The sequence below is a fragment of the Lolium perenne genome, chromosome 1, assembly GCF_019359855.2.
Source record: "Lolium perenne isolate Kyuss_39 chromosome 1, Kyuss_2.0, whole genome shotgun sequence".
Classification (NCBI taxonomy): Eukaryota; Viridiplantae; Streptophyta; class Magnoliopsida; order Poales; family Poaceae; genus Lolium; species Lolium perenne.
The window spans coordinates 228,548,494-228,571,832 of record NC_067244.2 but is presented as its reverse complement, the minus strand read 5'-3'; the positions used below and the strand labels follow the sequence as shown (position 1 = coordinate 228,571,832).

At 47.0% G+C, this 23,339-nt stretch overlaps 4 protein-coding genes across 4 annotated transcripts; 2 read left to right on the top strand and 2 right to left on the bottom strand.

Annotated features, from left to right (window-relative positions):
- The first annotated feature begins 2,517 nt into the window (after positions 1 to 2,517).
- On the top strand, positions 2,518 to 4,102 carry LOC127326937 (GDSL esterase/lipase At5g45670). The gene is made up of 3 exons (XM_051353737.2): positions 2,518 to 2,909; positions 3,013 to 3,137; positions 3,219 to 4,102. The coding sequence occupies exons 1-3, from the start codon at positions 2,669 to 2,671 to the stop codon at positions 3,939 to 3,941; spliced, it is 1,089 nt and encodes a 362-aa protein (XP_051209697.1). The 5' UTR covers positions 2,518 to 2,668; the 3' UTR covers positions 3,942 to 4,102.
- A 45-nt stretch (positions 4,103 to 4,147) lies between these two features.
- On the bottom strand, positions 4,148 to 10,029 carry LOC127326935 (uncharacterized). Its single transcript, XM_051353723.2, has 3 exons — positions 9,857 to 10,029; positions 9,418 to 9,769; positions 4,148 to 7,652 (listed from the first exon to the last, which is right to left on the bottom strand). Exons 1-3 carry the CDS (start codon positions 9,907 to 9,909, stop codon positions 4,689 to 4,691), a joined length of 3,369 nt encoding a protein of 1,122 aa, XP_051209683.1. The 5' UTR covers positions 9,910 to 10,029; the 3' UTR covers positions 4,148 to 4,688.
- A 9,794-nt stretch (positions 10,030 to 19,823) lies between these two features.
- Positions 19,824 to 21,686, top strand: LOC127326949 (protein VERNALIZATION 3). The gene is made up of 4 exons (XM_051353748.2): positions 19,824 to 20,097; positions 20,284 to 20,345; positions 20,475 to 20,515; positions 21,201 to 21,686. Exons 1-4 carry the CDS (start codon positions 19,903 to 19,905, stop codon positions 21,443 to 21,445), a joined length of 543 nt encoding a protein of 180 aa, XP_051209708.1. The 5' UTR covers positions 19,824 to 19,902; the 3' UTR covers positions 21,446 to 21,686.
- A 100-nt stretch (positions 21,687 to 21,786) lies between these two features.
- On the bottom strand, positions 21,787 to 22,965 carry LOC127326939 (cyclic phosphodiesterase). The gene is made up of 3 exons (XM_051353740.2): positions 22,566 to 22,965; positions 22,291 to 22,345; positions 21,787 to 22,207 (listed from the first exon to the last, which is right to left on the bottom strand). The coding sequence occupies exons 1-3, from the start codon at positions 22,863 to 22,865 to the stop codon at positions 22,002 to 22,004; spliced, it is 561 nt and encodes a 186-aa protein (XP_051209700.1). The 5' UTR covers positions 22,866 to 22,965; the 3' UTR covers positions 21,787 to 22,001.
- Positions 22,966 to 23,339: the final 374 nt, after the last annotated feature.

Sequence of the window (23,339 nt, the reverse complement as noted above, 5' to 3'; positions counted from 1 at the left end):
AAGCCAGAACAACAGCCACGAAGGCTTCACTCAGGTCTCCTGTGAGCAACGCCACAAAGGCCTAACCCACTTCCACTAAGGGATTTCCTCGAGGCGGAAACCGGGCCTTTACAAAGTTCTTGGGGCACACATGCACAACCAAACTGGAGGCTCCCAAATCTGTAACAACACAACAAACAACAACAATACATCAACAACAAACAACCAGGGATCCAAAAAAGGAACACTAGCAAGAGAGCCCTCAAGCATATGAGGGGGAAATGTAAATCGCTTCGGTGAGGATGTAGATCGGTGTCTTCTCCTTCGAATCTCCAAAGATCAAGAGCTTTGGTTGGGTGAGGGAGGAGAACTTGCAAATCTTGTGTTCTTGAGATGGCTCTAATGGTGGTGAGGCTTGGCAGAATTTGTGCAATGATTGAGCAAGGAGGAAGGTAGAAGAAGGGGGTATAAATACCCCCTCTCAAAATCCAGCCGTTGGTGACTTTCTAGGGCCGGATAATCCGGCCTAAGTTGGGGTCGGATAACCCGGCATCCCCAAAAAATCCGGCCCTGGAGAAAAACCGGCCAAATGTCCGGCCAAAAGTCCGGCCCCATGCCAGGGAAGTACTGGGCCGCGTCGCCTCTGGTCCTTAGCCAAATTTTGGGGGCCGGATATTTTGCAAATATCCGGCCCGAATTATCCGGCCTGGTGATACTTTTTCAGCTTCCTTTTGACTCGTTTTTCCACACAAGTCACTCATATACATGTATCTATATAATCCCTGCACCACTTCATCAAACATTAGTGTATCACATACATTGACATCAAACATATAAAATATATTGTGAGAAATATTCTTTCAGGGCCGCTATCAGTGCGCCGGTGGAGATGCTTTTACCAGTGGTGCGTCAATGGTAAGCAAAACACGTGTGTGCCACTGGTAGCCTTTTTCTTAGTAGTGTCATGTTTAATCATGTGTACAAACTTCTATTCCAAAAATTGAGAGAAGCACATGTTTACATCGGAATCAAACACATTGTAGATGGACATATCGAACAATTAAATTGTATCTATACAAAGGTAGAAGAATCTATTGAACTTTTTATTTGTCGGCAATTACTATTTGCGATGCATGTGATGTCAACTCATATCACATATTTGCAAAAATATTCTTGAAATTTCTCTAGACATAAACTCCTTCGTTTTAATAAAATTAAGAATCATTGCCATCACATCACATCACTTGTATCCTACCCCCCCCCCCCCCCCCCCCCCCCTCCTCCCCCACACACAAGATGTTCCGGTACCAATGCAAATCATGCCCACTTTGTCAAATTATATATTACTACACACTGACACGTTTGACCTAAAAAAATGCATAAAAGGTCATCCAACAATTCAAGTTATGCTCTAGAAGTTTCCATTAATTTCCTCCCAAACCATACACGTAAAAAAATATTAAGATATCAGTTCTTAGGCCATATGCTTTAGAGTTGTCTGCTATAAATATGTATACAATATATAGATGCAACTCACGAAAAAATGAAGGATATTATGTTATAAAACATAGTCTAAATTTATCACAATGCAATCTAGATTTCGACTATACATTATAATTGTATAAGAAAAAACACCACAACTAATACTTAGCAACTCTATCATGTGGTTAACTATGCAAAATTAGTAATAAATATCTACTCATTAAAGATAGTAGCAAGCTAAAAATAGGTTGTACAAAAGTAAAAGAGTTTAATATAATAGTATATTAATTTCAGATTTTTTATCAACCTTGCTCGTATATCGCCCATCGAACGGAAGGTGTGACCGTTCAAATGGCCGCTTTCAGGAAGGAAAAGAATTAAGGATCCGTGGGGTACCAGATGTTCAGCAATAGACAAAATTGCGTTTGAATGTTTAGAAACCACACGATTGTATAGTCAAAGGAGAAGATATTGGAGATTAGTTATTAATTTATTGCTAGAAGAGGAATGTTACCGTCTTGGACTTTGTCACTCTTATTGTAAAGTGGGTAATAGAATTTTCTCAACGGCAACAGATTTTATCACGTCGGTATAAATGTTGGATATATAAGCTAGGGTTGTGGATAAATCTACATCCCCATCCATATTATTCGCTGTTAGGAGCGGATTTCTCATTAAACACAATGTATTGTACCCGATGTGGGAAAGCTGCTCCGTCTCTTTGTTGACTTGTTGGCAACTTCAGTTCTATTCATGGATCTTTGGTGATCTCTATTTAAGCGTCAAAATTGCTCACTGTGTTGTGAAAACAGTGAGTGTTTTTTCATGCAAACTGGATGGAACCGTCCTGCCTTAGCCGGTCTACACTGCAGAGAACCGGCTTCACCGGCCCACGCACATTGCCCGCCGCCTAGAAGTAAATGCTGGCCCACAGGCTGGACCTAACGAAGGAGTGGCAAAAAAGCCCAACCATTATTCATCTCCACCCTGTCCAATCCAATTCCAATCCAGCACCGCCGCTTCCCAGCTCACCCGTCCTATAAATTACATACGCAAACATGCTTGCACATCGACTGTGTGGCGTCGCAATCGCGATCGCAATCAAACTCATCCCCATCCACATCGAGCAGCAGCGAGCTAGCAGCTCACTAGCTCAGTCACAGTGTCACTCACACAACACTTGATCTCGACACTACAGCATAGTGAAATGGGGTTTGCGTGGCGATCGCTGGCGGTGGTGCTGGCCGTGCTGGGCGCGGCGGCGACGATGGCCGGGGCGGCGCCGCAGGTGCCATGCTACTTCGTGTTCGGTGACTCGCTGGTGGACAACGGCAACAACAACGGCATCGTGTCGATGGCGCGCGCCAACTATCCGCCCTACGGCATCGACTTCGCCGGCGGCCCCACCGGCCGCTTCTCCAACGGCCTCACCACCGTCGACGTCATCTGTAAGCAAATGATCAATTCGGGCATTGCATACGGCAGTTTCCCCATGACACATTTCTGAGTACGTACACTTATGCTTGCGCACGTCGATCGGGTGCACTGCAGCCAGGCTTCTGGGCTTCGACGACTTCATCCCGCCGTTCGCCGGCGCGAGTAGCGACCAGCTCCTCACCGGCGTGAACTTCGCCTCCGCCGCCGCCGGCATCCGGGAAGAGACCGGACAGCAACTCGTACGTACATTGCAATCTGACAAGCTTATCATTCAGGACGTGCCTAGTACATGACACTGCAAAACGATGCTGCATATGCAGGGTGGCCGGATCACCTTCAGAGGGCAGGTGCAGAACTACCAGAGCGCGGTGGAGCAGCTGGTGAGTATCCTGGGCGACGAGGACTCTGCGGCGGCCCGGCTGAGCCAGTGCATCTTCACCGTCGGCATGGGCAGCAACGACTACCTCAACAACTACTTCCAGCCGGCTTTTTACGACACGGCGAACCGCTACACGCCGACGCAGTACGCCGACGACCTGGCCGCGCGCTTCGTGCCGCTGCTCCAGGCCCTCTACAGCTACGGGGCGCGCAAGGTGGCGCTGATGGGGGTGGGGCAGGTCGGGTGCAGCCCCAACGAGCTAGCCACGCAGAGCCCCAACGGCGTCACCTGCGTCGACCACATCAACGTCGCCGTCAGGATGTTCAACCAGCGCCTCCTCCGCGTCGTCGACCAGTTCAACCGCCTGCCGGGGGCACACTTCACCTTCATCAACATCGACGGCATCTTCTCCGACATCCTCAGGGCGCCCGGGTCACACGGCCTGAGGGTCACCAACAGAGGCTGCTGCGGGGTGGGGAGGAACAATGGGCAGGTCACCTGCCTGCCCTTCCAGACGCCATGCGCCAACAGGCACGAATACCTCTTCTGGGACGCCTTCCACCCGACAGAGGCGGCCAACGTGCTCGTCGGACAGCGGGCTTACAGCGCCCGCCTGTCCTCCGACGTGTACCCTGTTGACCTTCGGACCCTCACCCGCCTCTAGTCTATCTGACTTGTCGGTCGGCAGTGGCGGTGTCGCCATTTCTGTGTGGAGTGCAGACATTGTATACTCCTACTATATATGTCACTAAAAATATATGCAGAGTTCAGATTCTTGGGTGTACACAACACAGACAAATTACAAGAAACCGAATTTTGCAACTGCATACTCTACTGAATTCACAGTAACAATGTATGATTGAGAAGCAATTAATTTAAACAGCTGCCCTTGCATGGGGTGCATTGCAAGAACACAGTTCACAGCGTTCATTGATTTGCCGGGAGAACTCAGTCAGCAAAAACATACGTGTAGGAATACAACAACAGAGCAAAACCTTATTGGGGGGACGCTGTGTAGCACAAATCCACCACTGGCAAACTAACAAGAGGAAAAATTACAGATATTCCCTTTCAATGCTGGAAAACTTCTATCTGTTCCAGCACTGAGATTACCATCTTACCAGAATGCAGGCGCCAGGAGATTCACTGCGAGCATAGTTCAGCAAGAACAGTATGAAAGGGCTTAGCTAGTATGAAGGGGCTCCCTCCATAAACTCATCTTTCTGGTTTCAAGTTGGACTGGGTATGAATTCTCCTTCAGCATTAACCAGTCCGATGGCGATGAGAAGACTTGAATCAACCACCAGGAGAATGGTGGTAAAACTCTGCAATTTTCAACACAGGTCAGTCTTCTTTGATTTTCTTTATTTTTTTATTAAAGGGGGTTGCTCCCCAGCTTCATCAACGAAACTCAATCAATCTTCTTTGATGAACCTGCTACTGTGCAAGAATTATTCTCCACTTCAAACTGTACGACCGAATGCACAGGCCAGGAATCTTCTTGGTCCATGCTAGCACTAGCACATGGCTGAAGTATGTGCTTTGCTCCAGATTTCAGCTGAACAGGCCTTGTTCCCACGCTATTGACAGACTCTGTCCATGCTGTACGTGTAGGTGTATCATTGTTTATAACCCGAAGATTCTTCTCAGGTTCAGTGCTGAGACGAACAGGTATATATTGAGGTTGTCGATGTGGTGTAGATCCACATGGATCTATCCCTTTTTCCGGGAGTGGTGACTGATTTGGGTTCTTTCCTACTACTGCTATGGAAGGTTTCTTTGGTAATGCCAATAAACCATTGTCCTTTCCTACTGGCCTTTTGAAACTTCTGTCCATTTGTTTCGAGCTCTCAAGATTTGATCCTATCGGAGCCTGTTTCATGCCCTTGTCTTTTATTATCGCACCTGGAGCGCTAACTTTGCCTGGTTGACTAGAAAAGGGAGCTGGTGGGTGAAATGGAGTAGATCCATGAGGCTGTGCACCTTCGCTACTGTAAACATGGGAAGACACCATTGAAGGGGGCAATGGGCGGAGGGAGGTAAACTTTGTCGGAGTTGTTAGAGCAGGAGTGCTCTGAACAGAGTAACCAGACATAATAGGTGCTGCTGGGGGCCTTTGTGCCATGTTGCTGCTGTTTCGAGGGAAAAAGCTAGACTGAGGCGGCCTTGGTGTTGTTTCCACGAAGTTTTTGAACTTGTTCCATGGATCGTAATATGACATTGCTGGAACACTGGGAGTGCCTCTGCAGTCCACAGCACCAGGTTGTAGATGAGTAGCAGTACTCTGGACCCGCCCAACTTGCACAGCTGGTCGCTGATGCACTAGCCCAACCTCATTGTATCTGCTGACTGGTTGCACAGACGCCTTGTTTGGCACAGCCAGTTGAGGTTGCTGGCTGTGATTGCTTTCACGGAAACCAGGCCCTTGCACAGCTGCTGGAACAGAAGAAAAATATGGTACAGACCCTTGCTCAGCTGCTGGAACAGAAGAAAAATATGGTACAGACCCTTGCTCAGCTCCTGGAACAGAAGAAAAATATGGTACAGACCCTTGCTCAGCTGCTGGAACAGAAGAAAAACATGATACATATTCAGATGGTGTTCTCCCTCCATTTGAAACCCCAATTCTGGTACGTAGATCAACCAACCCTCCAAGAAACAATTGAGGAAAAGCTTGCGTGCGCATTCCTGGAAAGTAATGATCTTCAGCTCTGATTTGTTTACTGGAACATGGACCCCAGTTATCTAGACCTCCACATTGTTTACTGCTGGTTCCAAGATTAACTGTTTTGCCCATGAGGCGCATTGTTGTATCAACAGCAGGTTGCATGTTCTGCTCATAATTCTGTCTTGGGAAGCAGCTTTGCATCTGGAGCGACTTCTGCAGTTGATTATCATGTCCCAGGCATTGAGCGCAAGAACATTGCTCTGAACTAGCTTGCTGGTTGCTGCATGAATAGTTATTGCTGGATACTGCATAATTATGAACTTCCATCCTTTGAGAACTCGCAGACTGTCTGAAACCCATACTATATGCAGTTGGCACTTTGGGATTAAGATGAGTGTCTGGCTGAATACCAAAATTAGCAACTGTAAAAAATGGCGGAGCTTGACCTTGATGGTTGATTCTTAAATGGGAATAATCCAAGCACGCATTAGGTGTGACAAAAGTTGGAGATGTTGAAGGATGCAGAGAATCCTGCCCCAAGCATTGTCTTTTAAACAGCTCATCAGGATTAAGGGTACCACCAGGTTGAACCCTGACGAATTCACCATGTGAATTAAGAGGAAGACCCATATAGCCGCCGCTGAAGGATATGTTCCTGCATGCAGATACAGAATCTGTAGCTTGTGCATCTGTTGATTTGCTTGATCCTGTTGAGGTATTTATACTGCTCACCATGTCATTACCAGATCTAACAACACTAGATTGAACTTCTGTCAAGTGGCAGTTAGCAACCAATCTTTCCTGAGGAATTGTTTTTCTGTTCCTATCAGATGCTTCTCTGAGAGAAGCAACATAACAGGAACTTGAAGGCTGTGGCAACGGAATTCTCATGAAATTCCCTGGTCTTGTGTCGTGTGCTAAACCAGCAGCAGCAGATGATCCTTGTGGTATGATCCGACGGTTTTCTTCAGCTTGACGCCCAATACCAAGATAAAGGCCCTCTTGCACAGGAAAGTCCACGTCAACAAACTTTTGAGCAAGCCCTTGACTAGATAAGGCAGCTGGGGAGCTCAGACGATTGACATTGCCCCTCTTGGAAATCTCTATGCAATGATTCAGATCCATGGACTTGCTCATCATAGTTTTCTCCTTTGAATTGGTAAGTGGAACAGTATGGGAGGCACCAGATGAATCTACCTTCTCAGATAAAGAGCTGCTATCCTGCTCAACAGTCTCTGAAATAGCATCAATCCGTCGATGCACCAAATGTGGCTCTTCCTTGTTGCTCTGGGAACTGTCTCTCTGAAAAGTTTGCTGGGATGCCTGCACTACCTGTGATTGCTCTGTGTTATCTCTAGGATGGGAGGCAGTCAATTCACATATGTCATCCGCATCAGAAAAAGTAACATGTTTTGATTTGAGAGAAGATTTGGATGGACAAGCATCAGATTTTTTCAGAAATACACCCTCTCCTGTCCGTAAGTGTTTCTTAAGAATGGTTTGAACTTCGCTACTGCTCTTGATAACCTTCTGATTAGACAAAACTGACTTCTTGCTTCCCTTTACAATTTTCTTGTTCAATAAAACTGAGACCTCTTGATTTTTCTTTTTCTTGCTAGAAGATTTTTTGAGCTTCCTTTTTTGTATGGCATCTTGAAATAATTGAGAGATGCTAAGTGAGACAACTTTCACATTTCCACTTTTCTCCTGAAAAGGAAAAGATCACAGATCACCCTGCTTGTACATGTAGTTTTAGGCTTTCAGAACAGCAGTATACCACATAAAAAGTCCAAATGCGACATAACCAAAGTGTGACTATGTAACTCAGCGAATACTAACATACAAAAAAAATGGATATTAGGTTTTCAAAAGTGTCTTCATAGATATACTACTAAACTTCTAATTTTGTTATAAGGAACTGGATCCGTCTAATTTCATGTAGTACAATGCTATGCTATTTCAGAAGATAATGCAACTATACAACTATAATCTTTTGGTTAACAGTAGGTATTTCCAATCCCGATTGCTACATCAAAATGGTCAGTCAACCATATGACATGAATACCATTCAGTTAACAATTGAAAAACCAAGGGTGCACATGCCTATCATGGATCCAGAAAAAAGACATGAAATAACCAAACAAAGAAAGAAGCTGCCCCTTTTATGTCTTACAACATATATGAAAACAAGCATGTATAAGCTGCTTGTTTGCTGATCATGGTATTACATTGCAACGTTTTGCAACACAGTTGGGTAGTTGGGTGCTTGATCTCTCAAGCTCGTCTGTCTAGTGGTCAGGAACTAGCTAGCACAAATGACCAATTGAGCAAGCACAGACCTATATAACGACTGTTAGAGCACATTCAACACAAATCGGACATCTAACTCTTAATAGCAAATTTCTGAATACAAACTTCCTTTCTTAAACGAAACACCCAAAGGCATTTCAAATCTGATCCATGTTAAGGAAACAATTACAAGGACGAGAGCAGTCAGCACTGCAATAGAAACAAACACCAACCACCACCACGCCACGAACACCTAAAAAAACTCCAATCGCCTTGTGGCTTTTGAAGACCGCCCTAGAAACCGGACAAAGTCAGCATCAATCAAACATTGGTGGGAGCACGACCCAAGCTTCCCGGCGCTCTGACCCGGCGCCACCACTCCTGAAAAGCCTGGATGACGATACCGACCAAACCACCCTGCACACCAAGCAAAAGGAAGGTCCGTCATCATCCTCAGCCAGATCTGACATATCCACTGGTGTTGCCAAGACATTCAGCACAGCTCCATCAACCAACGGAATATCGTTGCCCCGAGAAAGCTAACGGATGAAGATTATCCTGTGGATCCAGTTGCCGAGATCCAGAGGATCAAGGCCCCCTGGCGCCGGAGCAAACACGTCGGCCAGGGAGGACAGGAAGGACTTGATCGCTGCAATGCAGCAACCTGCCTTGACATTGCTTCTAATATACGCGAAGAAAGACGTAACGAAAACAGTGTACACATTGGATGGACATCCAAGTTCCCTCCACTTCCTTGCACCTGGATAGCTACCGGAGGTGGAGGGGAAGGGCGGCCTTGCCGGAGAAGAGAGAGGAAACCCTAGCCGCCTTTGTGTGGGGAGAAGAGGAAAACGATCTGGCTGTTAAGAGATGAATCCAGTCAATACGGCAAACACACCTACGACATACGTTGTACCAAATCTGAATCTGCTGCAAACACATTCCAAATCCAAGTAATGCAAATGCAGTACTGCGACGCATATACTAGTTGACCAACAAATACGGTATGCATCTACAGCTCGTACAAAAAATACAGATGCCGGAAAACCAGGGGGGGCAAACATCTACTTACCATGTGCATTCTAGTACCAAATCTGAATCTGCTACAGACACATTCCAAATCCAAGCAATGGAAATGCGATACTGAAATGTTGTTAGCCAGGAAGAAAGAAAAAAACCGCACCTTTTTCCTGGCGGCGTTCTCAGAAGAGGGGGCCTTGTCCTTGCTGGGCAAAACCCCGGCCGGCAGCTTCCCCTTGTCGACCTTCCTCCTGACCCTCCTCCCGTCGTCGGTGGGGGCGACCCGCGGCACGGCGGCGAAGAGCTCGACGACGGAGCGCTTGCGGCACATGGCGGCCTTCCGGCGCTCCTCCTCCTCCTCCTCCTCCACCACCTCCTTGGCCCGCCTCGCCTCGTCCGCCCACCACCGGAAGCGGCGCACCTCAATGGGCGGCAGCGGGCCCGCCTCCCCGCCCAGCGGCCAGCACCGGTCGCCCTCGTCCGCCGCCCCCGCGCGCGCCCGCGCCGCGAAGCCCCTTGGGATGCAGCAAGAGAAGAGCGTTAGAGCAGAAGATGCAGCGGCGCAATGCGGAGGAGGGAGAAGGGCGAGAGGTGGGTGGTACCGGATCGAGAAGGGCGGGGCGCCGCCGCCGCCGCCGCTGGCAGTGGCGGCCATCGCGGGAGGGTCTGCTCCCTTTGCTGGGTCGCTTTTACTGTGCTTGGTTTCCCGCGCCCTGGACTGGGCTAGGGTGACGAGACAGTGGAGTGGGGTGCAGACTGCAGAGGAAAGCGACGTGGGAGTGGGAGGGACCCGAGGACTTCTCTCACCTATGGCGGCACCCACCATCTCAGGTGTTAATTTTGATTTATTTGGATCCTCTTGCACACACAAAATCAACGGTCTTATTTTCCAAGAGGTCGAGCTTGAAATGCCATGGGACTGCAGTAAAGCAAAGCAATTCATAGAAATTTTGGAGGGTCTAATTCTTTGAATCAAATGGCCTCTATAGGAAAGTTCCTATAGGTACAGATTATACAGTTTTATTTTAAGAATCATTATCTGTCGTTATCATGGTGCACATCTTTTTGGTTCCATGGTGAAGTCGTACAAGGAGAAGGGCATGGAAGACGAGTTTTGATGACTAGTGCTAGTGGTTCGAGGATTTACGTCGATGGACTTGCTTTGGCGTTTCGACTTCATAGCAGCGGCATGCGAGTGGGGGTGTCAGCACACGAGAAGTTCAATGTCCTACCTTTCAAGGTGAAAGGTCTTAACTGGTTGTGCCTAGCAATGGTCTTGAAGCCATTGTTTTGAAAGCATGAATTTTTTTTTCATGGCGAAAACATAATGTCTGTGATGGGACGACGACGGTGCTTGTGCACCACTTCATTCTTGGAGGCGCGTTTTCAGAGAAATTGGACTTCAGGTGTTGTCATGATGTTGTTTGCGTGTTGTTGTAAGGACTGAAACACTATAGCAGTACCTTTTTTTTTTCCTTTTTAGCTTTTTTTTTGGATTTGCGTATCCGTACTATTATTAGGGTATACCGTTGTCTGGTCGCATAGATTATGTGTAATTAATATATTTATAATATTAATCTACTTCCTTTATAAAAAAACTATCCGCCGAAGTCTGGTAAGCGGTAACGGGTGGCAGTGGCACTGTGCGTGAGCGTGGAGCGGTTGATGATCAGTACGGCGGTGTGCGGGTTCGTGTTGGTGGTGGATGGGCTTCCTTGGGGCGCGCGCCCGGACGGTATGGCTGCCGCGGTGACGGGCAGCGTACTGGAGAACAAAACACGAGTCAAAACGGACTGAGATCCGGTGCCTCGCCTTAAGCAAGGCACACAGCGCCTTGAGGCACCGGATCAGCCGCTCAAGCCTCATCCAACGGACAGCAGCTAAAGAATCTGGTCAGCAGCAAGTCAACAACCCACTTCATCTCCTCACGGGAAAAAAGAACTAGCGCGCGGCTTCTCCAGGTAGAGCACTGCCGCCGCTCGCCGCCTGCTGCCGCCGCCGCCGCCCGCCGCCCGCTGCCGCCGCTCGTCGCTGCCGCCCTCCGCCGCCGCCGTGAGAGCGCGCAGTTCTCTTCCCGGCCCGCCTCCCTTCATCCTCTGCTTGCTCCGCCTCTCCCATCCGGCGCCGACGGCTGGCACGTCCGGCTCACTCCGGCCGAATCACGTCCAGCGCCCAGACCGCCGCGACGGCCCCATCCTCCCTCCTCCCTCCCCCTGTGCGTCCCTCTGTCGGTCACCATCACGACAAGGCAAGGAGGAGCAGCAAGTTACACAGGAATTGTAATTTCAGTTAGTTATAGGCAAATGAACTACAGACAACTACATGTAATACCGAAAAATGAACTGAAAAAGGCAGAGCTCAGCAGAAACCTGATGCATCCAACATATAAAGTGAACAATAGACAAACTTTGTGGCATTTTACATTGAAATCCCACAATAATCTGCTGTTACATAATCTTTGAAGTGCATAAACTTGGCCAATCTACTTGTACATTTAGGCCACAAAAGACTATGTGCATGAGGTCACTTGACCATCCATCTTGCTTGTATGTTTGTTTCTCTTCCTCACATCAAATCCTGCACGACCCCCATATGCAACCCAAAATGCCCAAGCTTCATCTGGATTTCTAAATTTCATACCAACTTGAGGCATCCCCTTGTCAATTTCTCCCATTGCACAACACTTGCAAATACATAACACTCACAGCTGCATAACAAAACCCTTCAATCAGCAATAGTTCAGTCTTGACAGTAATCATATCAATCAATTACAAATAAGACAATAGGGGCTTAAAGAACAATCCATATGACATTGGAAAAATTATGTAAAAACTGTATAGTACAGACTAAACAATACAGTCAGCTGACAAGCTGCAACTAAATTGAAACTAACAAATACTAACAAAGACAATCGTGAAGTATGTATGTAAAGAAATAAGAAAATACACATGCAGTTTAACTACCTGCTGTAATCCGACGATTTTCATGGCGCCCAGCGACGGTCCCCCAGCGACGTTGAGTCTGGGGACGGCGGAGGAGCAAAGCAGGCCGGCAGATGGGCTCTCGCCGGCGGCCGGCGGAAGGGCAGAGCTAGCCGGATGGGGTGGAGGATCAGCTGATGCAGACCGAGTAGAGGGAGGTGAGGGCTGGGCGGCAGAGGCGGCGGCGGCGGCGGGCAGCGACGGGCGGCGGCGTTGCTCTGCCCGGGAAGAGCCGCTCGCGCTCTTTCTTTTTCCCGCGGAGCTGCTCTGTCTTGCGCGCGCGTGAGATGAGGCTCATTCTTTTTCCTGTGAGGGCTGTTGACTTGCTGCTGACCAGATTCTTTAGCTGCTGTCCGTTGGATGAGGCTTGAGCGGCTGATCCGGTGCCTCAAGGCGCTGTGTGCCTTGCTTAAGGCGAGGCACCGGATCTCAGTCCAGTCAAAACAAGGTTCGCCCTCGTGCCAGTACCACGTTTTGAGTCAGCGCTGCTTGCCCAGTTTTGAGCTCTGAAACTATATACTGTGGGTTTTCACATGAACAGTCCAACAGATGTAACAACGAAGGAAACATGCTGTCATGCCATGGAATTGCGACTTTGCGGACGCTGTCATGGAAATGGGAGATGGACTGGAAATAACGCAGCAACCCGATTTATTTACCTGAAGTACTCTAGTGCATCTTGCACCGGGATTCACTTCTGGGAACCCAGCTGACCACGATCTCGCGCTGGTAGTAATATGGCTGTGACTCTGACCGTGCACTGGTCACTGGTGTGGCCGTGTGGGGTGGGGTGGAGTGGGTGGAGGTGGGGTCTGCGTAGCACAGGGATGTTACTGCACCTCGTAACCAACCGAGTTAAATGCATGCATGACTAGTGCACGCATGTTTTCACCGGCCAGTGGATTCTCTCTCAAGGGTCAGTAAGGGCATCTCCAACCGCGCGACCCAAACCGCGCCCACGCGTCCGTTTGGGTCGAGCCGGACAAAAACGCGGTCCAGCGCGGGGACGCACCGCAAAAGCGGACGGCCGCGGCGTCCGGAACGACGCAAACCCGGCCCAAATCTGGGCTAGGTTTGCGTGGCCGCGGATGGCACGCGCCGTCCGCTCGCGTCCGCGGCTGATACGCCTCGTCTCCCTTGGGCCCACCCGTCGGTGACCAGGGAGACTAATAAATGGGGACCGGAGGATCGGCCCTCCACTCAGCCCCCACTCCACTCCTCGAGCAAAACCGCCGCCATGGCCCCGAAGCGACGGTTCGCTCCCGAGCCAATGACGACGAGGCCGCAGCAGCCGATCGGCGTCGGCCGCCGGCGCCAAGGGCCGGAGGGAACCGCGGCGGCCTCCACATCGGAGAGGCCGCCGCGGCGGTGCGGCATTGCCGCAACCGCCGCCTCTCCTCATCGAGCCCAAGCGGAGTCCTCGGAGGAGGACCGGACCTCCGCGCCGCCCGATCATCTCGGCGGCGGAGGAGGAGGCGAAATGGCCGCACCTCCATGCGGCCATTCGCACCCTCCGAAATGGAGGAGGCGGCGCGGCGGGAGGTGGAGGGCTGGGAGCTCTACGCCCCGAGGCCCTCCGGGCGCGACGGGAGGAGGAGGAGGAGGCGGCGCGGCGGGAGGAGGCCGGCGCCGCGCCGACGAGCGGCGCCGCCGGGGAGGACGGCGCCCGCGCCGACCGGCGGCGGCGCCAGAGGCTGTGCGCCGCCGTCGGGCGAGAGAGCGGCAGCGCCTCGAGGAGGAGGCGGCGCGGGTGGCTCCGGACCCCCACTCGCCGTGGGAGGAGGCCTGTGGTCTCCTGGCCGGAGTCCCCGGCGCGGTCGAGCCACAACAGTGCCTCGCCGCCCGGGGACGTCGACGACGTCGCCGACGACGCCCACAGGGGCTAAGCGGCGCACCGGCGGCCACCGCGCCACCGACCAAACCCTAGAGGGTTTTTTAATTTTAGTTTAAATTTTAGTTTAAATTTAAAAGCCCATATAGGGGCTTCTTTTGTTAGTTCTATTTGCCCAAAATAGGGCTATGTACAAATTTGCCCAAAATAGGGCATATGTTTAATATAATTTCGTTTAAATTCGTATTTTTTTTTGTTTTCCTGTTTCTACGTTTTTTGCGATGCGTCCGCACGTTGGGCGCAGCGCGCGACCCAAACGGACACGCGGACGCGGGCCGCTGTCCGGGTGTCCGCTTGGCCACCCAAACGGCCCAAAATGGACGGCCCAGCGCGTCCGTTTGGGTCAGCCGGTTGGAGATGCCCTAAAAGCCCTGCCTTTCCTCGGCATTGTTCTGCCAAAACACCTCGGCCACCAGGCTCCCTACAAACGGTTGAATCAGTCATTTTTGTAGAGCCATCCACCTTTTTCTTAAATTTAAGGCTGGTGTAGTAGTATCATTACATATGATACTACTACATGATGTTATCTATATAGTAGGTAATATCATGGAGTAGTATCATAAGACTCTATACCAATGCCACCTCATTTTATAAGAGCAAGGCTAATAAAAGAGCCGGCTGTTGGCTCTATACCAATGCCACCTCACTTTATAGTCAACATAGAGCCCACTCATATAATAAACTACTCCATCCGTTCCTTTCTATAGTGCCTATATATTTTTGACAGAGAAATTAGTGCAAGAGTATTTTTTACACAAGACCCTGGCTGAACGATTTGAGATCAGACTAAAATTAGGGAAATCAATAACTTCCTAACTTACCGTAACAAATCCCACAAATCTGTCTGGTTGACTCTCCATATATGTGCAGCCAGGTTTAATTAAGGAAAGAAAAACATTGCTTCCTAAATCTAAGCAATTCTTGGGGCCATGCATTAGGAATCTCAATTAATTGTTTCCTATTTTATATGGATTTTTTTCATGCATGTCATGTGGGAGTTGACAGGTGGAGGGGGTAATTGAAAAAAAGCCAAGCTACAGCCTTATATTGTGAAACAAATGCCAAAAATCTATAGGCACTGTAGAAAGGAACGGAGGGGGTAGCTATTAGGCTAGCTGTTAAGTCGGCTTTGTTAAAAAACAATTGTTTAATACATGCATGCTGGCTGTAAATGGAAGCTGTTTGCCTCGTTGCATGCGTTTCCAACATGGATTTTGGATGATGTGGTAAGTACTATAGCTAGCTGAGTAGGTTTATTATACTTGCTCTAATTATGCTATATTTATTGTTTTTTAGAATCTCAATGTAAATTTGTTAGTAACAAGATTTATTTGGCATTAACTTTTCTCGTTGTTTGCTCTATGATATGATATCTACTCCCTCCGTCTCGGTTCATAGGGCCCAAATCGTTTTACATCAGGACCAAGACGTTTTTTGATTGGGCGTTAAAAACTCTCTCAAAGGCTGCATGCATTTAGTTAGGAGAAATAAACCCTCTAATTACTCCTCAAATCAGCTGCCCTCCCTAGCTATTAGACGCGCATGCATAGGTTAGTGTCATTTCCCATCCACATGCAGAGAATCATGCATGCAAACTTGTTTCGATTCCCAACCCAACCGCAGCATCAAGTTGTTTCTAGTGCGATAAAAAATAAGAAAGGAGAAATTGAGAGTAATTAGAGGAGGTTACTACTCCTAATTAATTACATACATGCCTTAGAAAAGAGGTGTTTTGGGATAAATGTTTTTTCAAAGTGAGCCCTGTGTACCGAGACGGGGGGGGTACATATGTTACTATAATCTCCTCTCTCCTCCTTAATTAGCCGTCACATCAGCATTTTTGTGGGACCAATATGCATGATACTAGCTATGATACTAGCACTATGGCTAGCCTAACAACGTGCATCATCCACAGAGATGGCGCGCTCTGCTGCGAAATTGCCGCATGACAAATTCGCTCACCGTCCAGAAAAACCGCCTCTCTGATCATGTGTGGCACTATCAGCCTAAATCTAAATCCACCGTTTCCCCTTTGAGCTCCTTCACCCTTCGCAATCCATGTAGATGGCAGGAGCTTCATCACCGACTCGGAACTCCAGTTCGGCGGCAGCGGCCGTGGACGTCTTGTCGTCTTCTCCCTCTGCCTCGATATGGGTGTTGAATGCTCTTTGGGTGGTTGTAAGAATCTCAAACCGATGATCTTGTATCTTAGATCTGTAAGCATGTGCTAGATTCGGGCTGATTTTTTTGGGAGTTGTAGATACAATCCATAGGTATGTTGTATATTAGTTTCAAATTTCTGCGCATGATAAAAATATATTTTATGTGAGATGATCCTATGATTTCACCTAATAGATAGATCCTATACAAGTCTTTCTCGGACTCTCGGTCACTTCTGCCTATAACGGGCCGCGGCCCAAATCGTTTCGCCCCCGAGCTATGCATATTAACGCATGGGGCGATGAATAGGGATTGCCCCAATTTGCCCTGTGTTCTCAAGTCCTCTGGCCTTTACTTTCTTTGTTGCGTGGATCCAGCGGGCTCTCGCTCAGCGGAGCCCTGGCCATATCGGATCAAACGTCTACGAGGCGGCCGACGGCTACAAGTGGCCCAGATCACCAGCGGCTTCCACTGTCGCGCCTTGGCTGCTCGGCATTCAGGGGACACAGGCAAGCACAGCCAGCCGTGGGTAATGTGTGGAGGCAGAGTATGGAATCCCGTCGAAGTCTGGCGTCGCCGTCAGCACGTCACCCTCCGCCGACCATCCGGCGAGTGGCAGCGGCGGCTCTGCGTCGTCGTATCCAGAGAAAGAATCAGGGGAGAGGACTTTTTACTGCACGAATCCGTGGCGCCTTTATTCCAAGCGCAGGGCCGGCGCACAAGAGACCAGCGCGCGGCACCTACGTACGTGTGGATAGGGGAGAACAACAATAATGGACCAGAAAGGAAAAGTCTTTTCTACCACAACCGGTAACTACCAGACACACATCCATCATCTAGCTCTTCGTGATTCGTGCTAGGTTCGCTTCCTATATCTAGTGTATATCATATCCATATGATACTTCTCTGAAATCTAAAAGAAATTTTTGTAAAATCTCGTAATTTTTTTTATATAAACCAGGATTTAGAATACTGTAGATGAAAATTAACTATAATGATTTAAATATGTGTGGAATTTATGTATAATATGGTTAAAATAATAAAATTTTGTTACATTTTTATTTATATCTAAAAAATATCGCATATATATCATATCATGAAAAAATAGGTAAAAAATTGAAGAGAAATTAGCACGAATCACGAGGCACCGGTAGGAACCGGCTCCGCCAGAAAATCCTCTCTCGGACCAGAAGCCTTGGACACCCTGGAAGGCACAAGGAACAATCACCATGAGTCATGCAAGAAACTCACAGGTTCCTCCAAAGTTCAAAGATTCAAGAAAGGTGTCCATGATCACGGCAAATAACAGTTACCGTAAGCTCGAATGATCAGATTATACTCCAGCCAAAGGAAACAGACGGATGCGGATTTTCGTCAAAGGATCGAAATTCAATTTATAGGCTTACTTGGATGTTTTATAGAGAGATCTCATACAGAAGAGAGAGCAACCGTACCTGTCTCTAAGCTAAGTGCCGCAGTCGCAGTGGTGTATTAATCCATATCATGCAACAATTCCCACATTAACTGAATGCCATGAAAAAAATCGCACACATATGACAATAATAGATGTGTGAAGCCTATTTCCAAATCTTAGTCACCCTAACATAAACTTAGATCAGACTGGTCACAAACAATAGAAAAAAAAAAGGACAGATTTTATGTCATTTTGAGAAGGCCATAGATTCTTAGTCCCTGTCCCTTCCCTAAACAAGTAAAGGGTCAGAGTTTGACTACCAAAATGTAGAACATAAAACAGCTAGCTTCAACGCTAAAAGGTGAACACACTGCCCTCTCAATAAAGACATAAAAAAGATAGAAGGAATATTCAAATTGCTCTCCTATTTAGTTTTATGCCTTTTTGGGGAACATTGTTATCTTGACAAAAGAGATGCCTTTCTTTCATGTTGGAGTCACCTAGGATATGTAAGGAGCACATCTGAGAATCTGGTAATCAAATCAGATATTTTGCCAGTACACATCCAGTACAAGCCACAAGGGCGTGTACAAAGTACAATGGTCTTATGCCAGCCAGCTTGCCTTCTAGATATTCTTCTAACATGGAAAATAGAGAATCAAGAGAGAAAATATAGCCTTCATTTAGTGTCGGATGATCGCGGTGAAAGATTAAGTACTAGAGATGTCACTTTAATAAGATCACTTAGTGTACCTGATATTTCTTTTGTTTCGCATCTCTAGGTGTTCTATGGTATATATTCATCTTTAATTTACCCCCATGTGAAGAAGGTACAATTGGATTCCACTTTGCTATCTCAGAGTAGTAAATAGAATCTTTATCATGAAGTGAAGAACAACTTTCATTACAACTTTCCATATGCCATATCAATAATATCCCTAGGTAGTTTAGACACTGAGCTCTAGTCCTGTATGGATAGGGATGCAAGTGTGGACCAACACACGGCCCGCTTTATCAAATTAATGGTTATTACTTCCACTAAACAGACAGTTTACTTTGTGCACATAGCAAACAATTAGATGGGTTGTTGGGTTGGCCCAATCAGCTAGCCCAAGCTTGTATCCTCATGTACAGATAGGATAGCCTATCAAATAAAAACTGAACGGTACTACAAAAAAACTGGCAAAAAAATTTTTTTACTAAAGCACACGATGGTCTGCTGTGTTGCATTACTGTTTCTAAGGCAAGGTTAAGAATCAAGCCAACAAAAGAGAAATCAATGTTGTAATACGTTCTATTATATGTTAAATAATAGAGGTAGCAAAGTCCTAAGACGAAAAAGATAGTATGGATATACTACCTTAGATCTTTGTTAAAGTTTGCACAGAGCATAGCAATGGCTTCAAGAAGATGCCTGCAGCTCATGTTTTCAGCGAGAACAGAAGAATGATGACCATGTTCTAACATAGAGTATCTCTGCAACTTGGCAGGTTCCAGTAGAAACAATTCACCTTGTAAACAATGCTAATGTGGCCAGGCTCCTCGCCAGAGTGGAACTGTGGGTTGCAACTATATGTTTTCTATTTCCACTATTACATTCCTATAATCCCTGAATTTGAATGAAATAATGACCCTAAGCTATAAAAACCATGAGTTTCCAGAAGGGAAAAATATTTGTTAATGCTGTGCAAGTACGTGACATGCCAAAATGTACAAGATAAAATACTTCATACCCCTATAAACATGCAGTTGGATTGAGCCATTGAGGAACCCAGGCACATTAAGCACACCTACATGTCAAGCACCACCATATCGTTTGGTTCAGAAATATTGCACATACCATTTTTTTCTGAAGAGGTTGTGACCAAAGGAGCAGCTGATTGAGCTAACAACTTCCCATGGCTTGTTCCGGTACACCCCAACAACGCAAATAATCGGATGGCAAAAGCATGCACATTGAAATATCTACAGCTTCACTATTCCATAAATTTCAGGATGTAATCGACAAATATCAAGGACGTCATGTGTATACCAGTGACGCATGACATGGTGCTAGTATCAAAACTTTTGAAAGGTGAATAAGACAACCCTCATCGCGCAATACAAGTAGTTCATGCATCGCCACAGTTTCTTCAGGTCCGTAGAGAGATAGGTTAACAAAATAACAGATAAGGCTGCCAACTGGTAGTCCTCCTCCAGTATATGTCGGCAGCGGAACCCTTGGTAGTGGCCCATGTTATACAGGATGTGTTGGATCCATTTACATCAACTGTTCCACTCAGAATAGCCTACAACAATAGGCTAGTTCTCGCAGGTGCTGAGCTAAGGCCATCTGCAGTCGTAAGCAAGCCGCGAGTTGATATCGGCGGCAATGACATGAGAGTTCTCTACACCCTGGTAAGCTTTTAGTTGTAGTAGTGGACAGTACACGCTAATCCTTCAGTGATTGAACTGTTTTACATGGTTCACTAGTATAATCGTGAAGAAATCCCATAGTAGCAGAATCATAGATGATTATTTTATTCCTAGCAAACTGAAACAAATCATATGTTAACTTGTTTGAGGTTATCTTTTCCTTTGAAGATACTAGTGGATCCAGACGCCCCAAGCCCAAGTCATCCGTCACTAAGGGAGTACTTGCACTGGTAAATCAAATGCAACATGTTCTTATTCTCCCCAACATCTCCACCCATTTGTGTTCTGCCCAGACACTTTTGATATATGCTTTCTATTTATTTTTGCTCTCATTATGATATGCCTCTACTACTGTGCAGGATGGTGGCAGACATCCCTGGAACAACTGGTGTCAACTTTGGTATGATATCAAGCACACCAATTTGTTCCATGTGATTTATTATTAAACTGAATTTTGTGGATGCGGAAATTAAGCCATGTTAAGTTCTCTCAGTCAAACCTGTTGACTTCAGCTTGAATTTGGGTGCCTAATTCTCTATCAAAGAAAAATTACCTAGTTCCTCCTAGGTAATCTCATTTACTAACTTGTTGACAACATAGAATTAACAGACTCAATACACGTTAATTTCAGTTTAGCTCATAGTTAACCCTGGGATATGTTAAACCTAAACAAAGAATAACAATGAACAACGTAAAATGACATGCATCTGTTTTGTAAATGAATGGCCAACTTTAAGACAAGGCCATTGTACAGCGTAAAGAAACAAGGACTCTTAAAATAAGTGTAAACATAACATTTTCCTAGTTATTATTTGTACTTAACATATTTTTCACATGTACAAAAACAAAATTTATGGAATCGAATTATTGTTCGATCATATGTTGGCTTTAAAGAGTTTTGCCATATTGTTTTGCTTGCAACTAACATACACAACAGAACAAAGATTGTGCATGTACATGAAGATGATATGACAAGACTCCTATTTGCCTAAAATTGAAGAGAGCAAACTAAGTTGCAGATAGCTGAGTAAATGTTTCTTCCCTCTTTAAATTCTTGACTAATTAAACGGAGGGTGCTATTGCAGGCCAAGAACTTGTGGTTTATGAAAGACCAGAACCAAGATCAGGTATACACAGGATGGTATTTGTGCTGCTCCAGCAACTAGGTAGGGGGACAGTTTTTGCACCAGACATGCGACAGAACTTCAGTTGCAGGAACTTTGCACGTCAGTACCACCTCAACATTGTGGCTGCCTCATATTTCAACTGTCAAAGGGAAGGTGGATCAGGAGGAAGAAGGTTTAGGCCAGGCAGTTCTGAAGGGGAGTAGAGACTGGGTACTACAGAGTACAGGCAATTGTATCCGGTATGGTAGTGCTGTATCACAAATAACGTGCACTATATGCCCTGTATCATCTATATGTGCAGCATCATATGCACATTCCGTTATGATGAGCTTGATGGGATATATCTCAGTTATCAGTTAATCATCTGATCATGTAAAGTATTCTCGGGGGAATACCGAATATATATAAACTAAGGCTTTTACAATATTATTTAAGCTCAACTCATTTCTGTTCTAAGAACCTGCTTTGCATTTCGATAAGTTTTCTTGACTAAAATTAACAGAATCCAAATCTTCAAAATTATTTTTGACGAAAACCCAAGATATTTTAGATGAAAATAATTATCAGCAAACTTTGTATTAAGGCCCACAAGTGGCAATGTAAGCCCAAGATAGATCCAGTGTTTACATTATTACTCCTTATTCAAAGCAAAATGGCTACTGGAGATGCAGATCAGGCACTTAAAACTTAAACTTAATGTTACAAGCCCGTAGGAGCAGTCACAAACTTACAGCAGAAGGATCATCGGCAGGAAACTGATCACTTCTTCGCAAGGTTGCATACCTCCACCAACTCCCAGGATTCCAAGCTTTTATCCTCGGTATCGGTTCTATAAAGCGCGAGCTCGGAGATCTCAAACTGTAGTCCAGATAATTCAGTGTCCATTTCCTCTACCTTCTTCCTCGCTGCTTCCTTCTCCTCGTCTGTTAGATCCCCATACAGGAGGCTGACATGTGGCATGTATGCTGCAATTGTGTAAAACCATGAGTCAGTTGTCACCAACTTTGTTATAGTATTTCAGAAACAAAATACAGGGTGCTACACTTACGGGATGGTCTCTGATACCCGAAGTGGGCGCAGAAGTGGTCACTTGTCTGGATCACCTGCAAAATTCAGATGATGTGATATGAGCAGAGCAAAAACATTTGGGGAAAACTGAAGACAGAATGTACAGATATTTCTCTGAGCTTCCAATCACAGACAACAGAACTTCTAAACGCGGAGCAAATCACACCTCGGAACCAATCGACCTCTCGATCGATTGGCACTTGCGGAAGCGGGAAACCGCTAGGAAGAGAGGGAGAGCTAGTAGTATGTGCTAACCTCGGGGGTGGGTTCGAGGAGGAGGTAGACGCACTGGTAGAAGAAGTCGCCGCGGGCGACGCCGGTGACGCGGGCAGTGTAGGGGACGACGCCGGCTGCCGCGGCGGCGCGGAGCGCCTCGATGGCCGCGGAACGGCGCAGGGTGACGGCGCCGACGACGGTGGCGTGCGGCTCGAAGGGCGGGCCGCCGTGCGCGGCGCGGAGGCCGGCCATGAGGCCCCGGAGGCGTTCGCGGACGTGCTCCGGCGGGAGGGCCCACACGGAGTACACCTCCTCCGGCGACTGGTCGGCGGGGTCCATGCGGGCTGAGCGGCGGGGCCGGAGGTCAAGGGGCCGGAGGTGATGAAATGCGGAGGGGGAACGGAATGTGCTTTGCCGAAGAGATCATCGCAGGAGATTGATGGAGCCGGTGCTGCAATTTGTTCTGGACGGTGCGAACCACCGCTGAGACACTGACGGTGGGGTTCCAGTTTTCAAATGGTGTTATCGGGACCACTGGCAGAGGGAAGCTCCAAACACACTAGGATTATCCAAACAAATAATAAGCTCGAGTAGGTCCTAGAATAATACTAATCGAGATCCAAATCTAGCTGGAGTGCAATCCTGATCATACGCGTCAACAAGATGTTAAAAAACTCATTTTTTTTAGAGTACATAGGATGCGATCTGGACATACTGCAGTGATTAATAAACTGCAAGCTTGTGTAGCCACTTGCGGATAGAATCAGACTCGAGCCAATGTAGCAGTGAGGATTTCTGGCTCCACAGAGCTCT

Coding starts and splice junctions, on each gene's coding strand:
- LOC127326937 (XM_051353737.2), top strand. CDS start 2,669: ATGGGGTTTGCGTGGCGATCGCTGGCGGTGGTGCTGGCCGTGCTGGGC. Junction 2,910..3,012: donor CACCACCGTCGACGTCATCT/GTAAGCAAATGA, acceptor GGTGCACTGCAG/CCAGGCTTCTGGGCTTCGAC. Junction 3,138..3,218: donor AAGAGACCGGACAGCAACTC/GTACGTACATTG, acceptor CTGCATATGCAG/GGTGGCCGGATCACCTTCAG.
- LOC127326935 (XM_051353723.2), bottom strand. CDS start 9,909: ATGGCCGCCACTGCCAGCGGCGGCGGCGGCGGCGCCCCGCCCTTCTCG. Junction 9,770..9,856: donor GCCCCGCCCTTCTCGATCCG/GTACCACCCACC, acceptor CTGCATCCCAAG/GGGCTTCGCGGCGCGGGCGC. Junction 7,653..9,417: donor AGAACGCCGCCAGGAAAAAG/GTGCGGTTTTTT, acceptor TTTCCTTTTCAG/GAGAAAAGTGGAAATGTGAA.
- LOC127326939 (XM_051353740.2), bottom strand. CDS start 22,865: ATGGACCCCGCCGACCAGTCGCCGGAGGAGGTGTACTCCGTGTGGGCC. Junction 22,346..22,565: donor TCCTCGAACCCACCCCCGAG/GTTAGCACATAC, acceptor TGAATTTTGCAG/GTGATCCAGACAAGTGACCA. Junction 22,208..22,290: donor CGGGTATCAGAGACCATCCC/GTAAGTGTAGCA, acceptor ACACAATTGCAG/CATACATGCCACATGTCAGC.
- LOC127326949 (XM_051353748.2), top strand. CDS start 19,903: ATGTCGGCAGCGGAACCCTTGGTAGTGGCCCATGTTATACAGGATGTG. Junction 20,098..20,283: donor TGAGAGTTCTCTACACCCTG/GTAAGCTTTTAG, acceptor TTTCCTTTGAAG/ATACTAGTGGATCCAGACGC. Junction 20,346..20,474: donor CTAAGGGAGTACTTGCACTG/GTAAATCAAATG, acceptor ACTACTGTGCAG/GATGGTGGCAGACATCCCTG.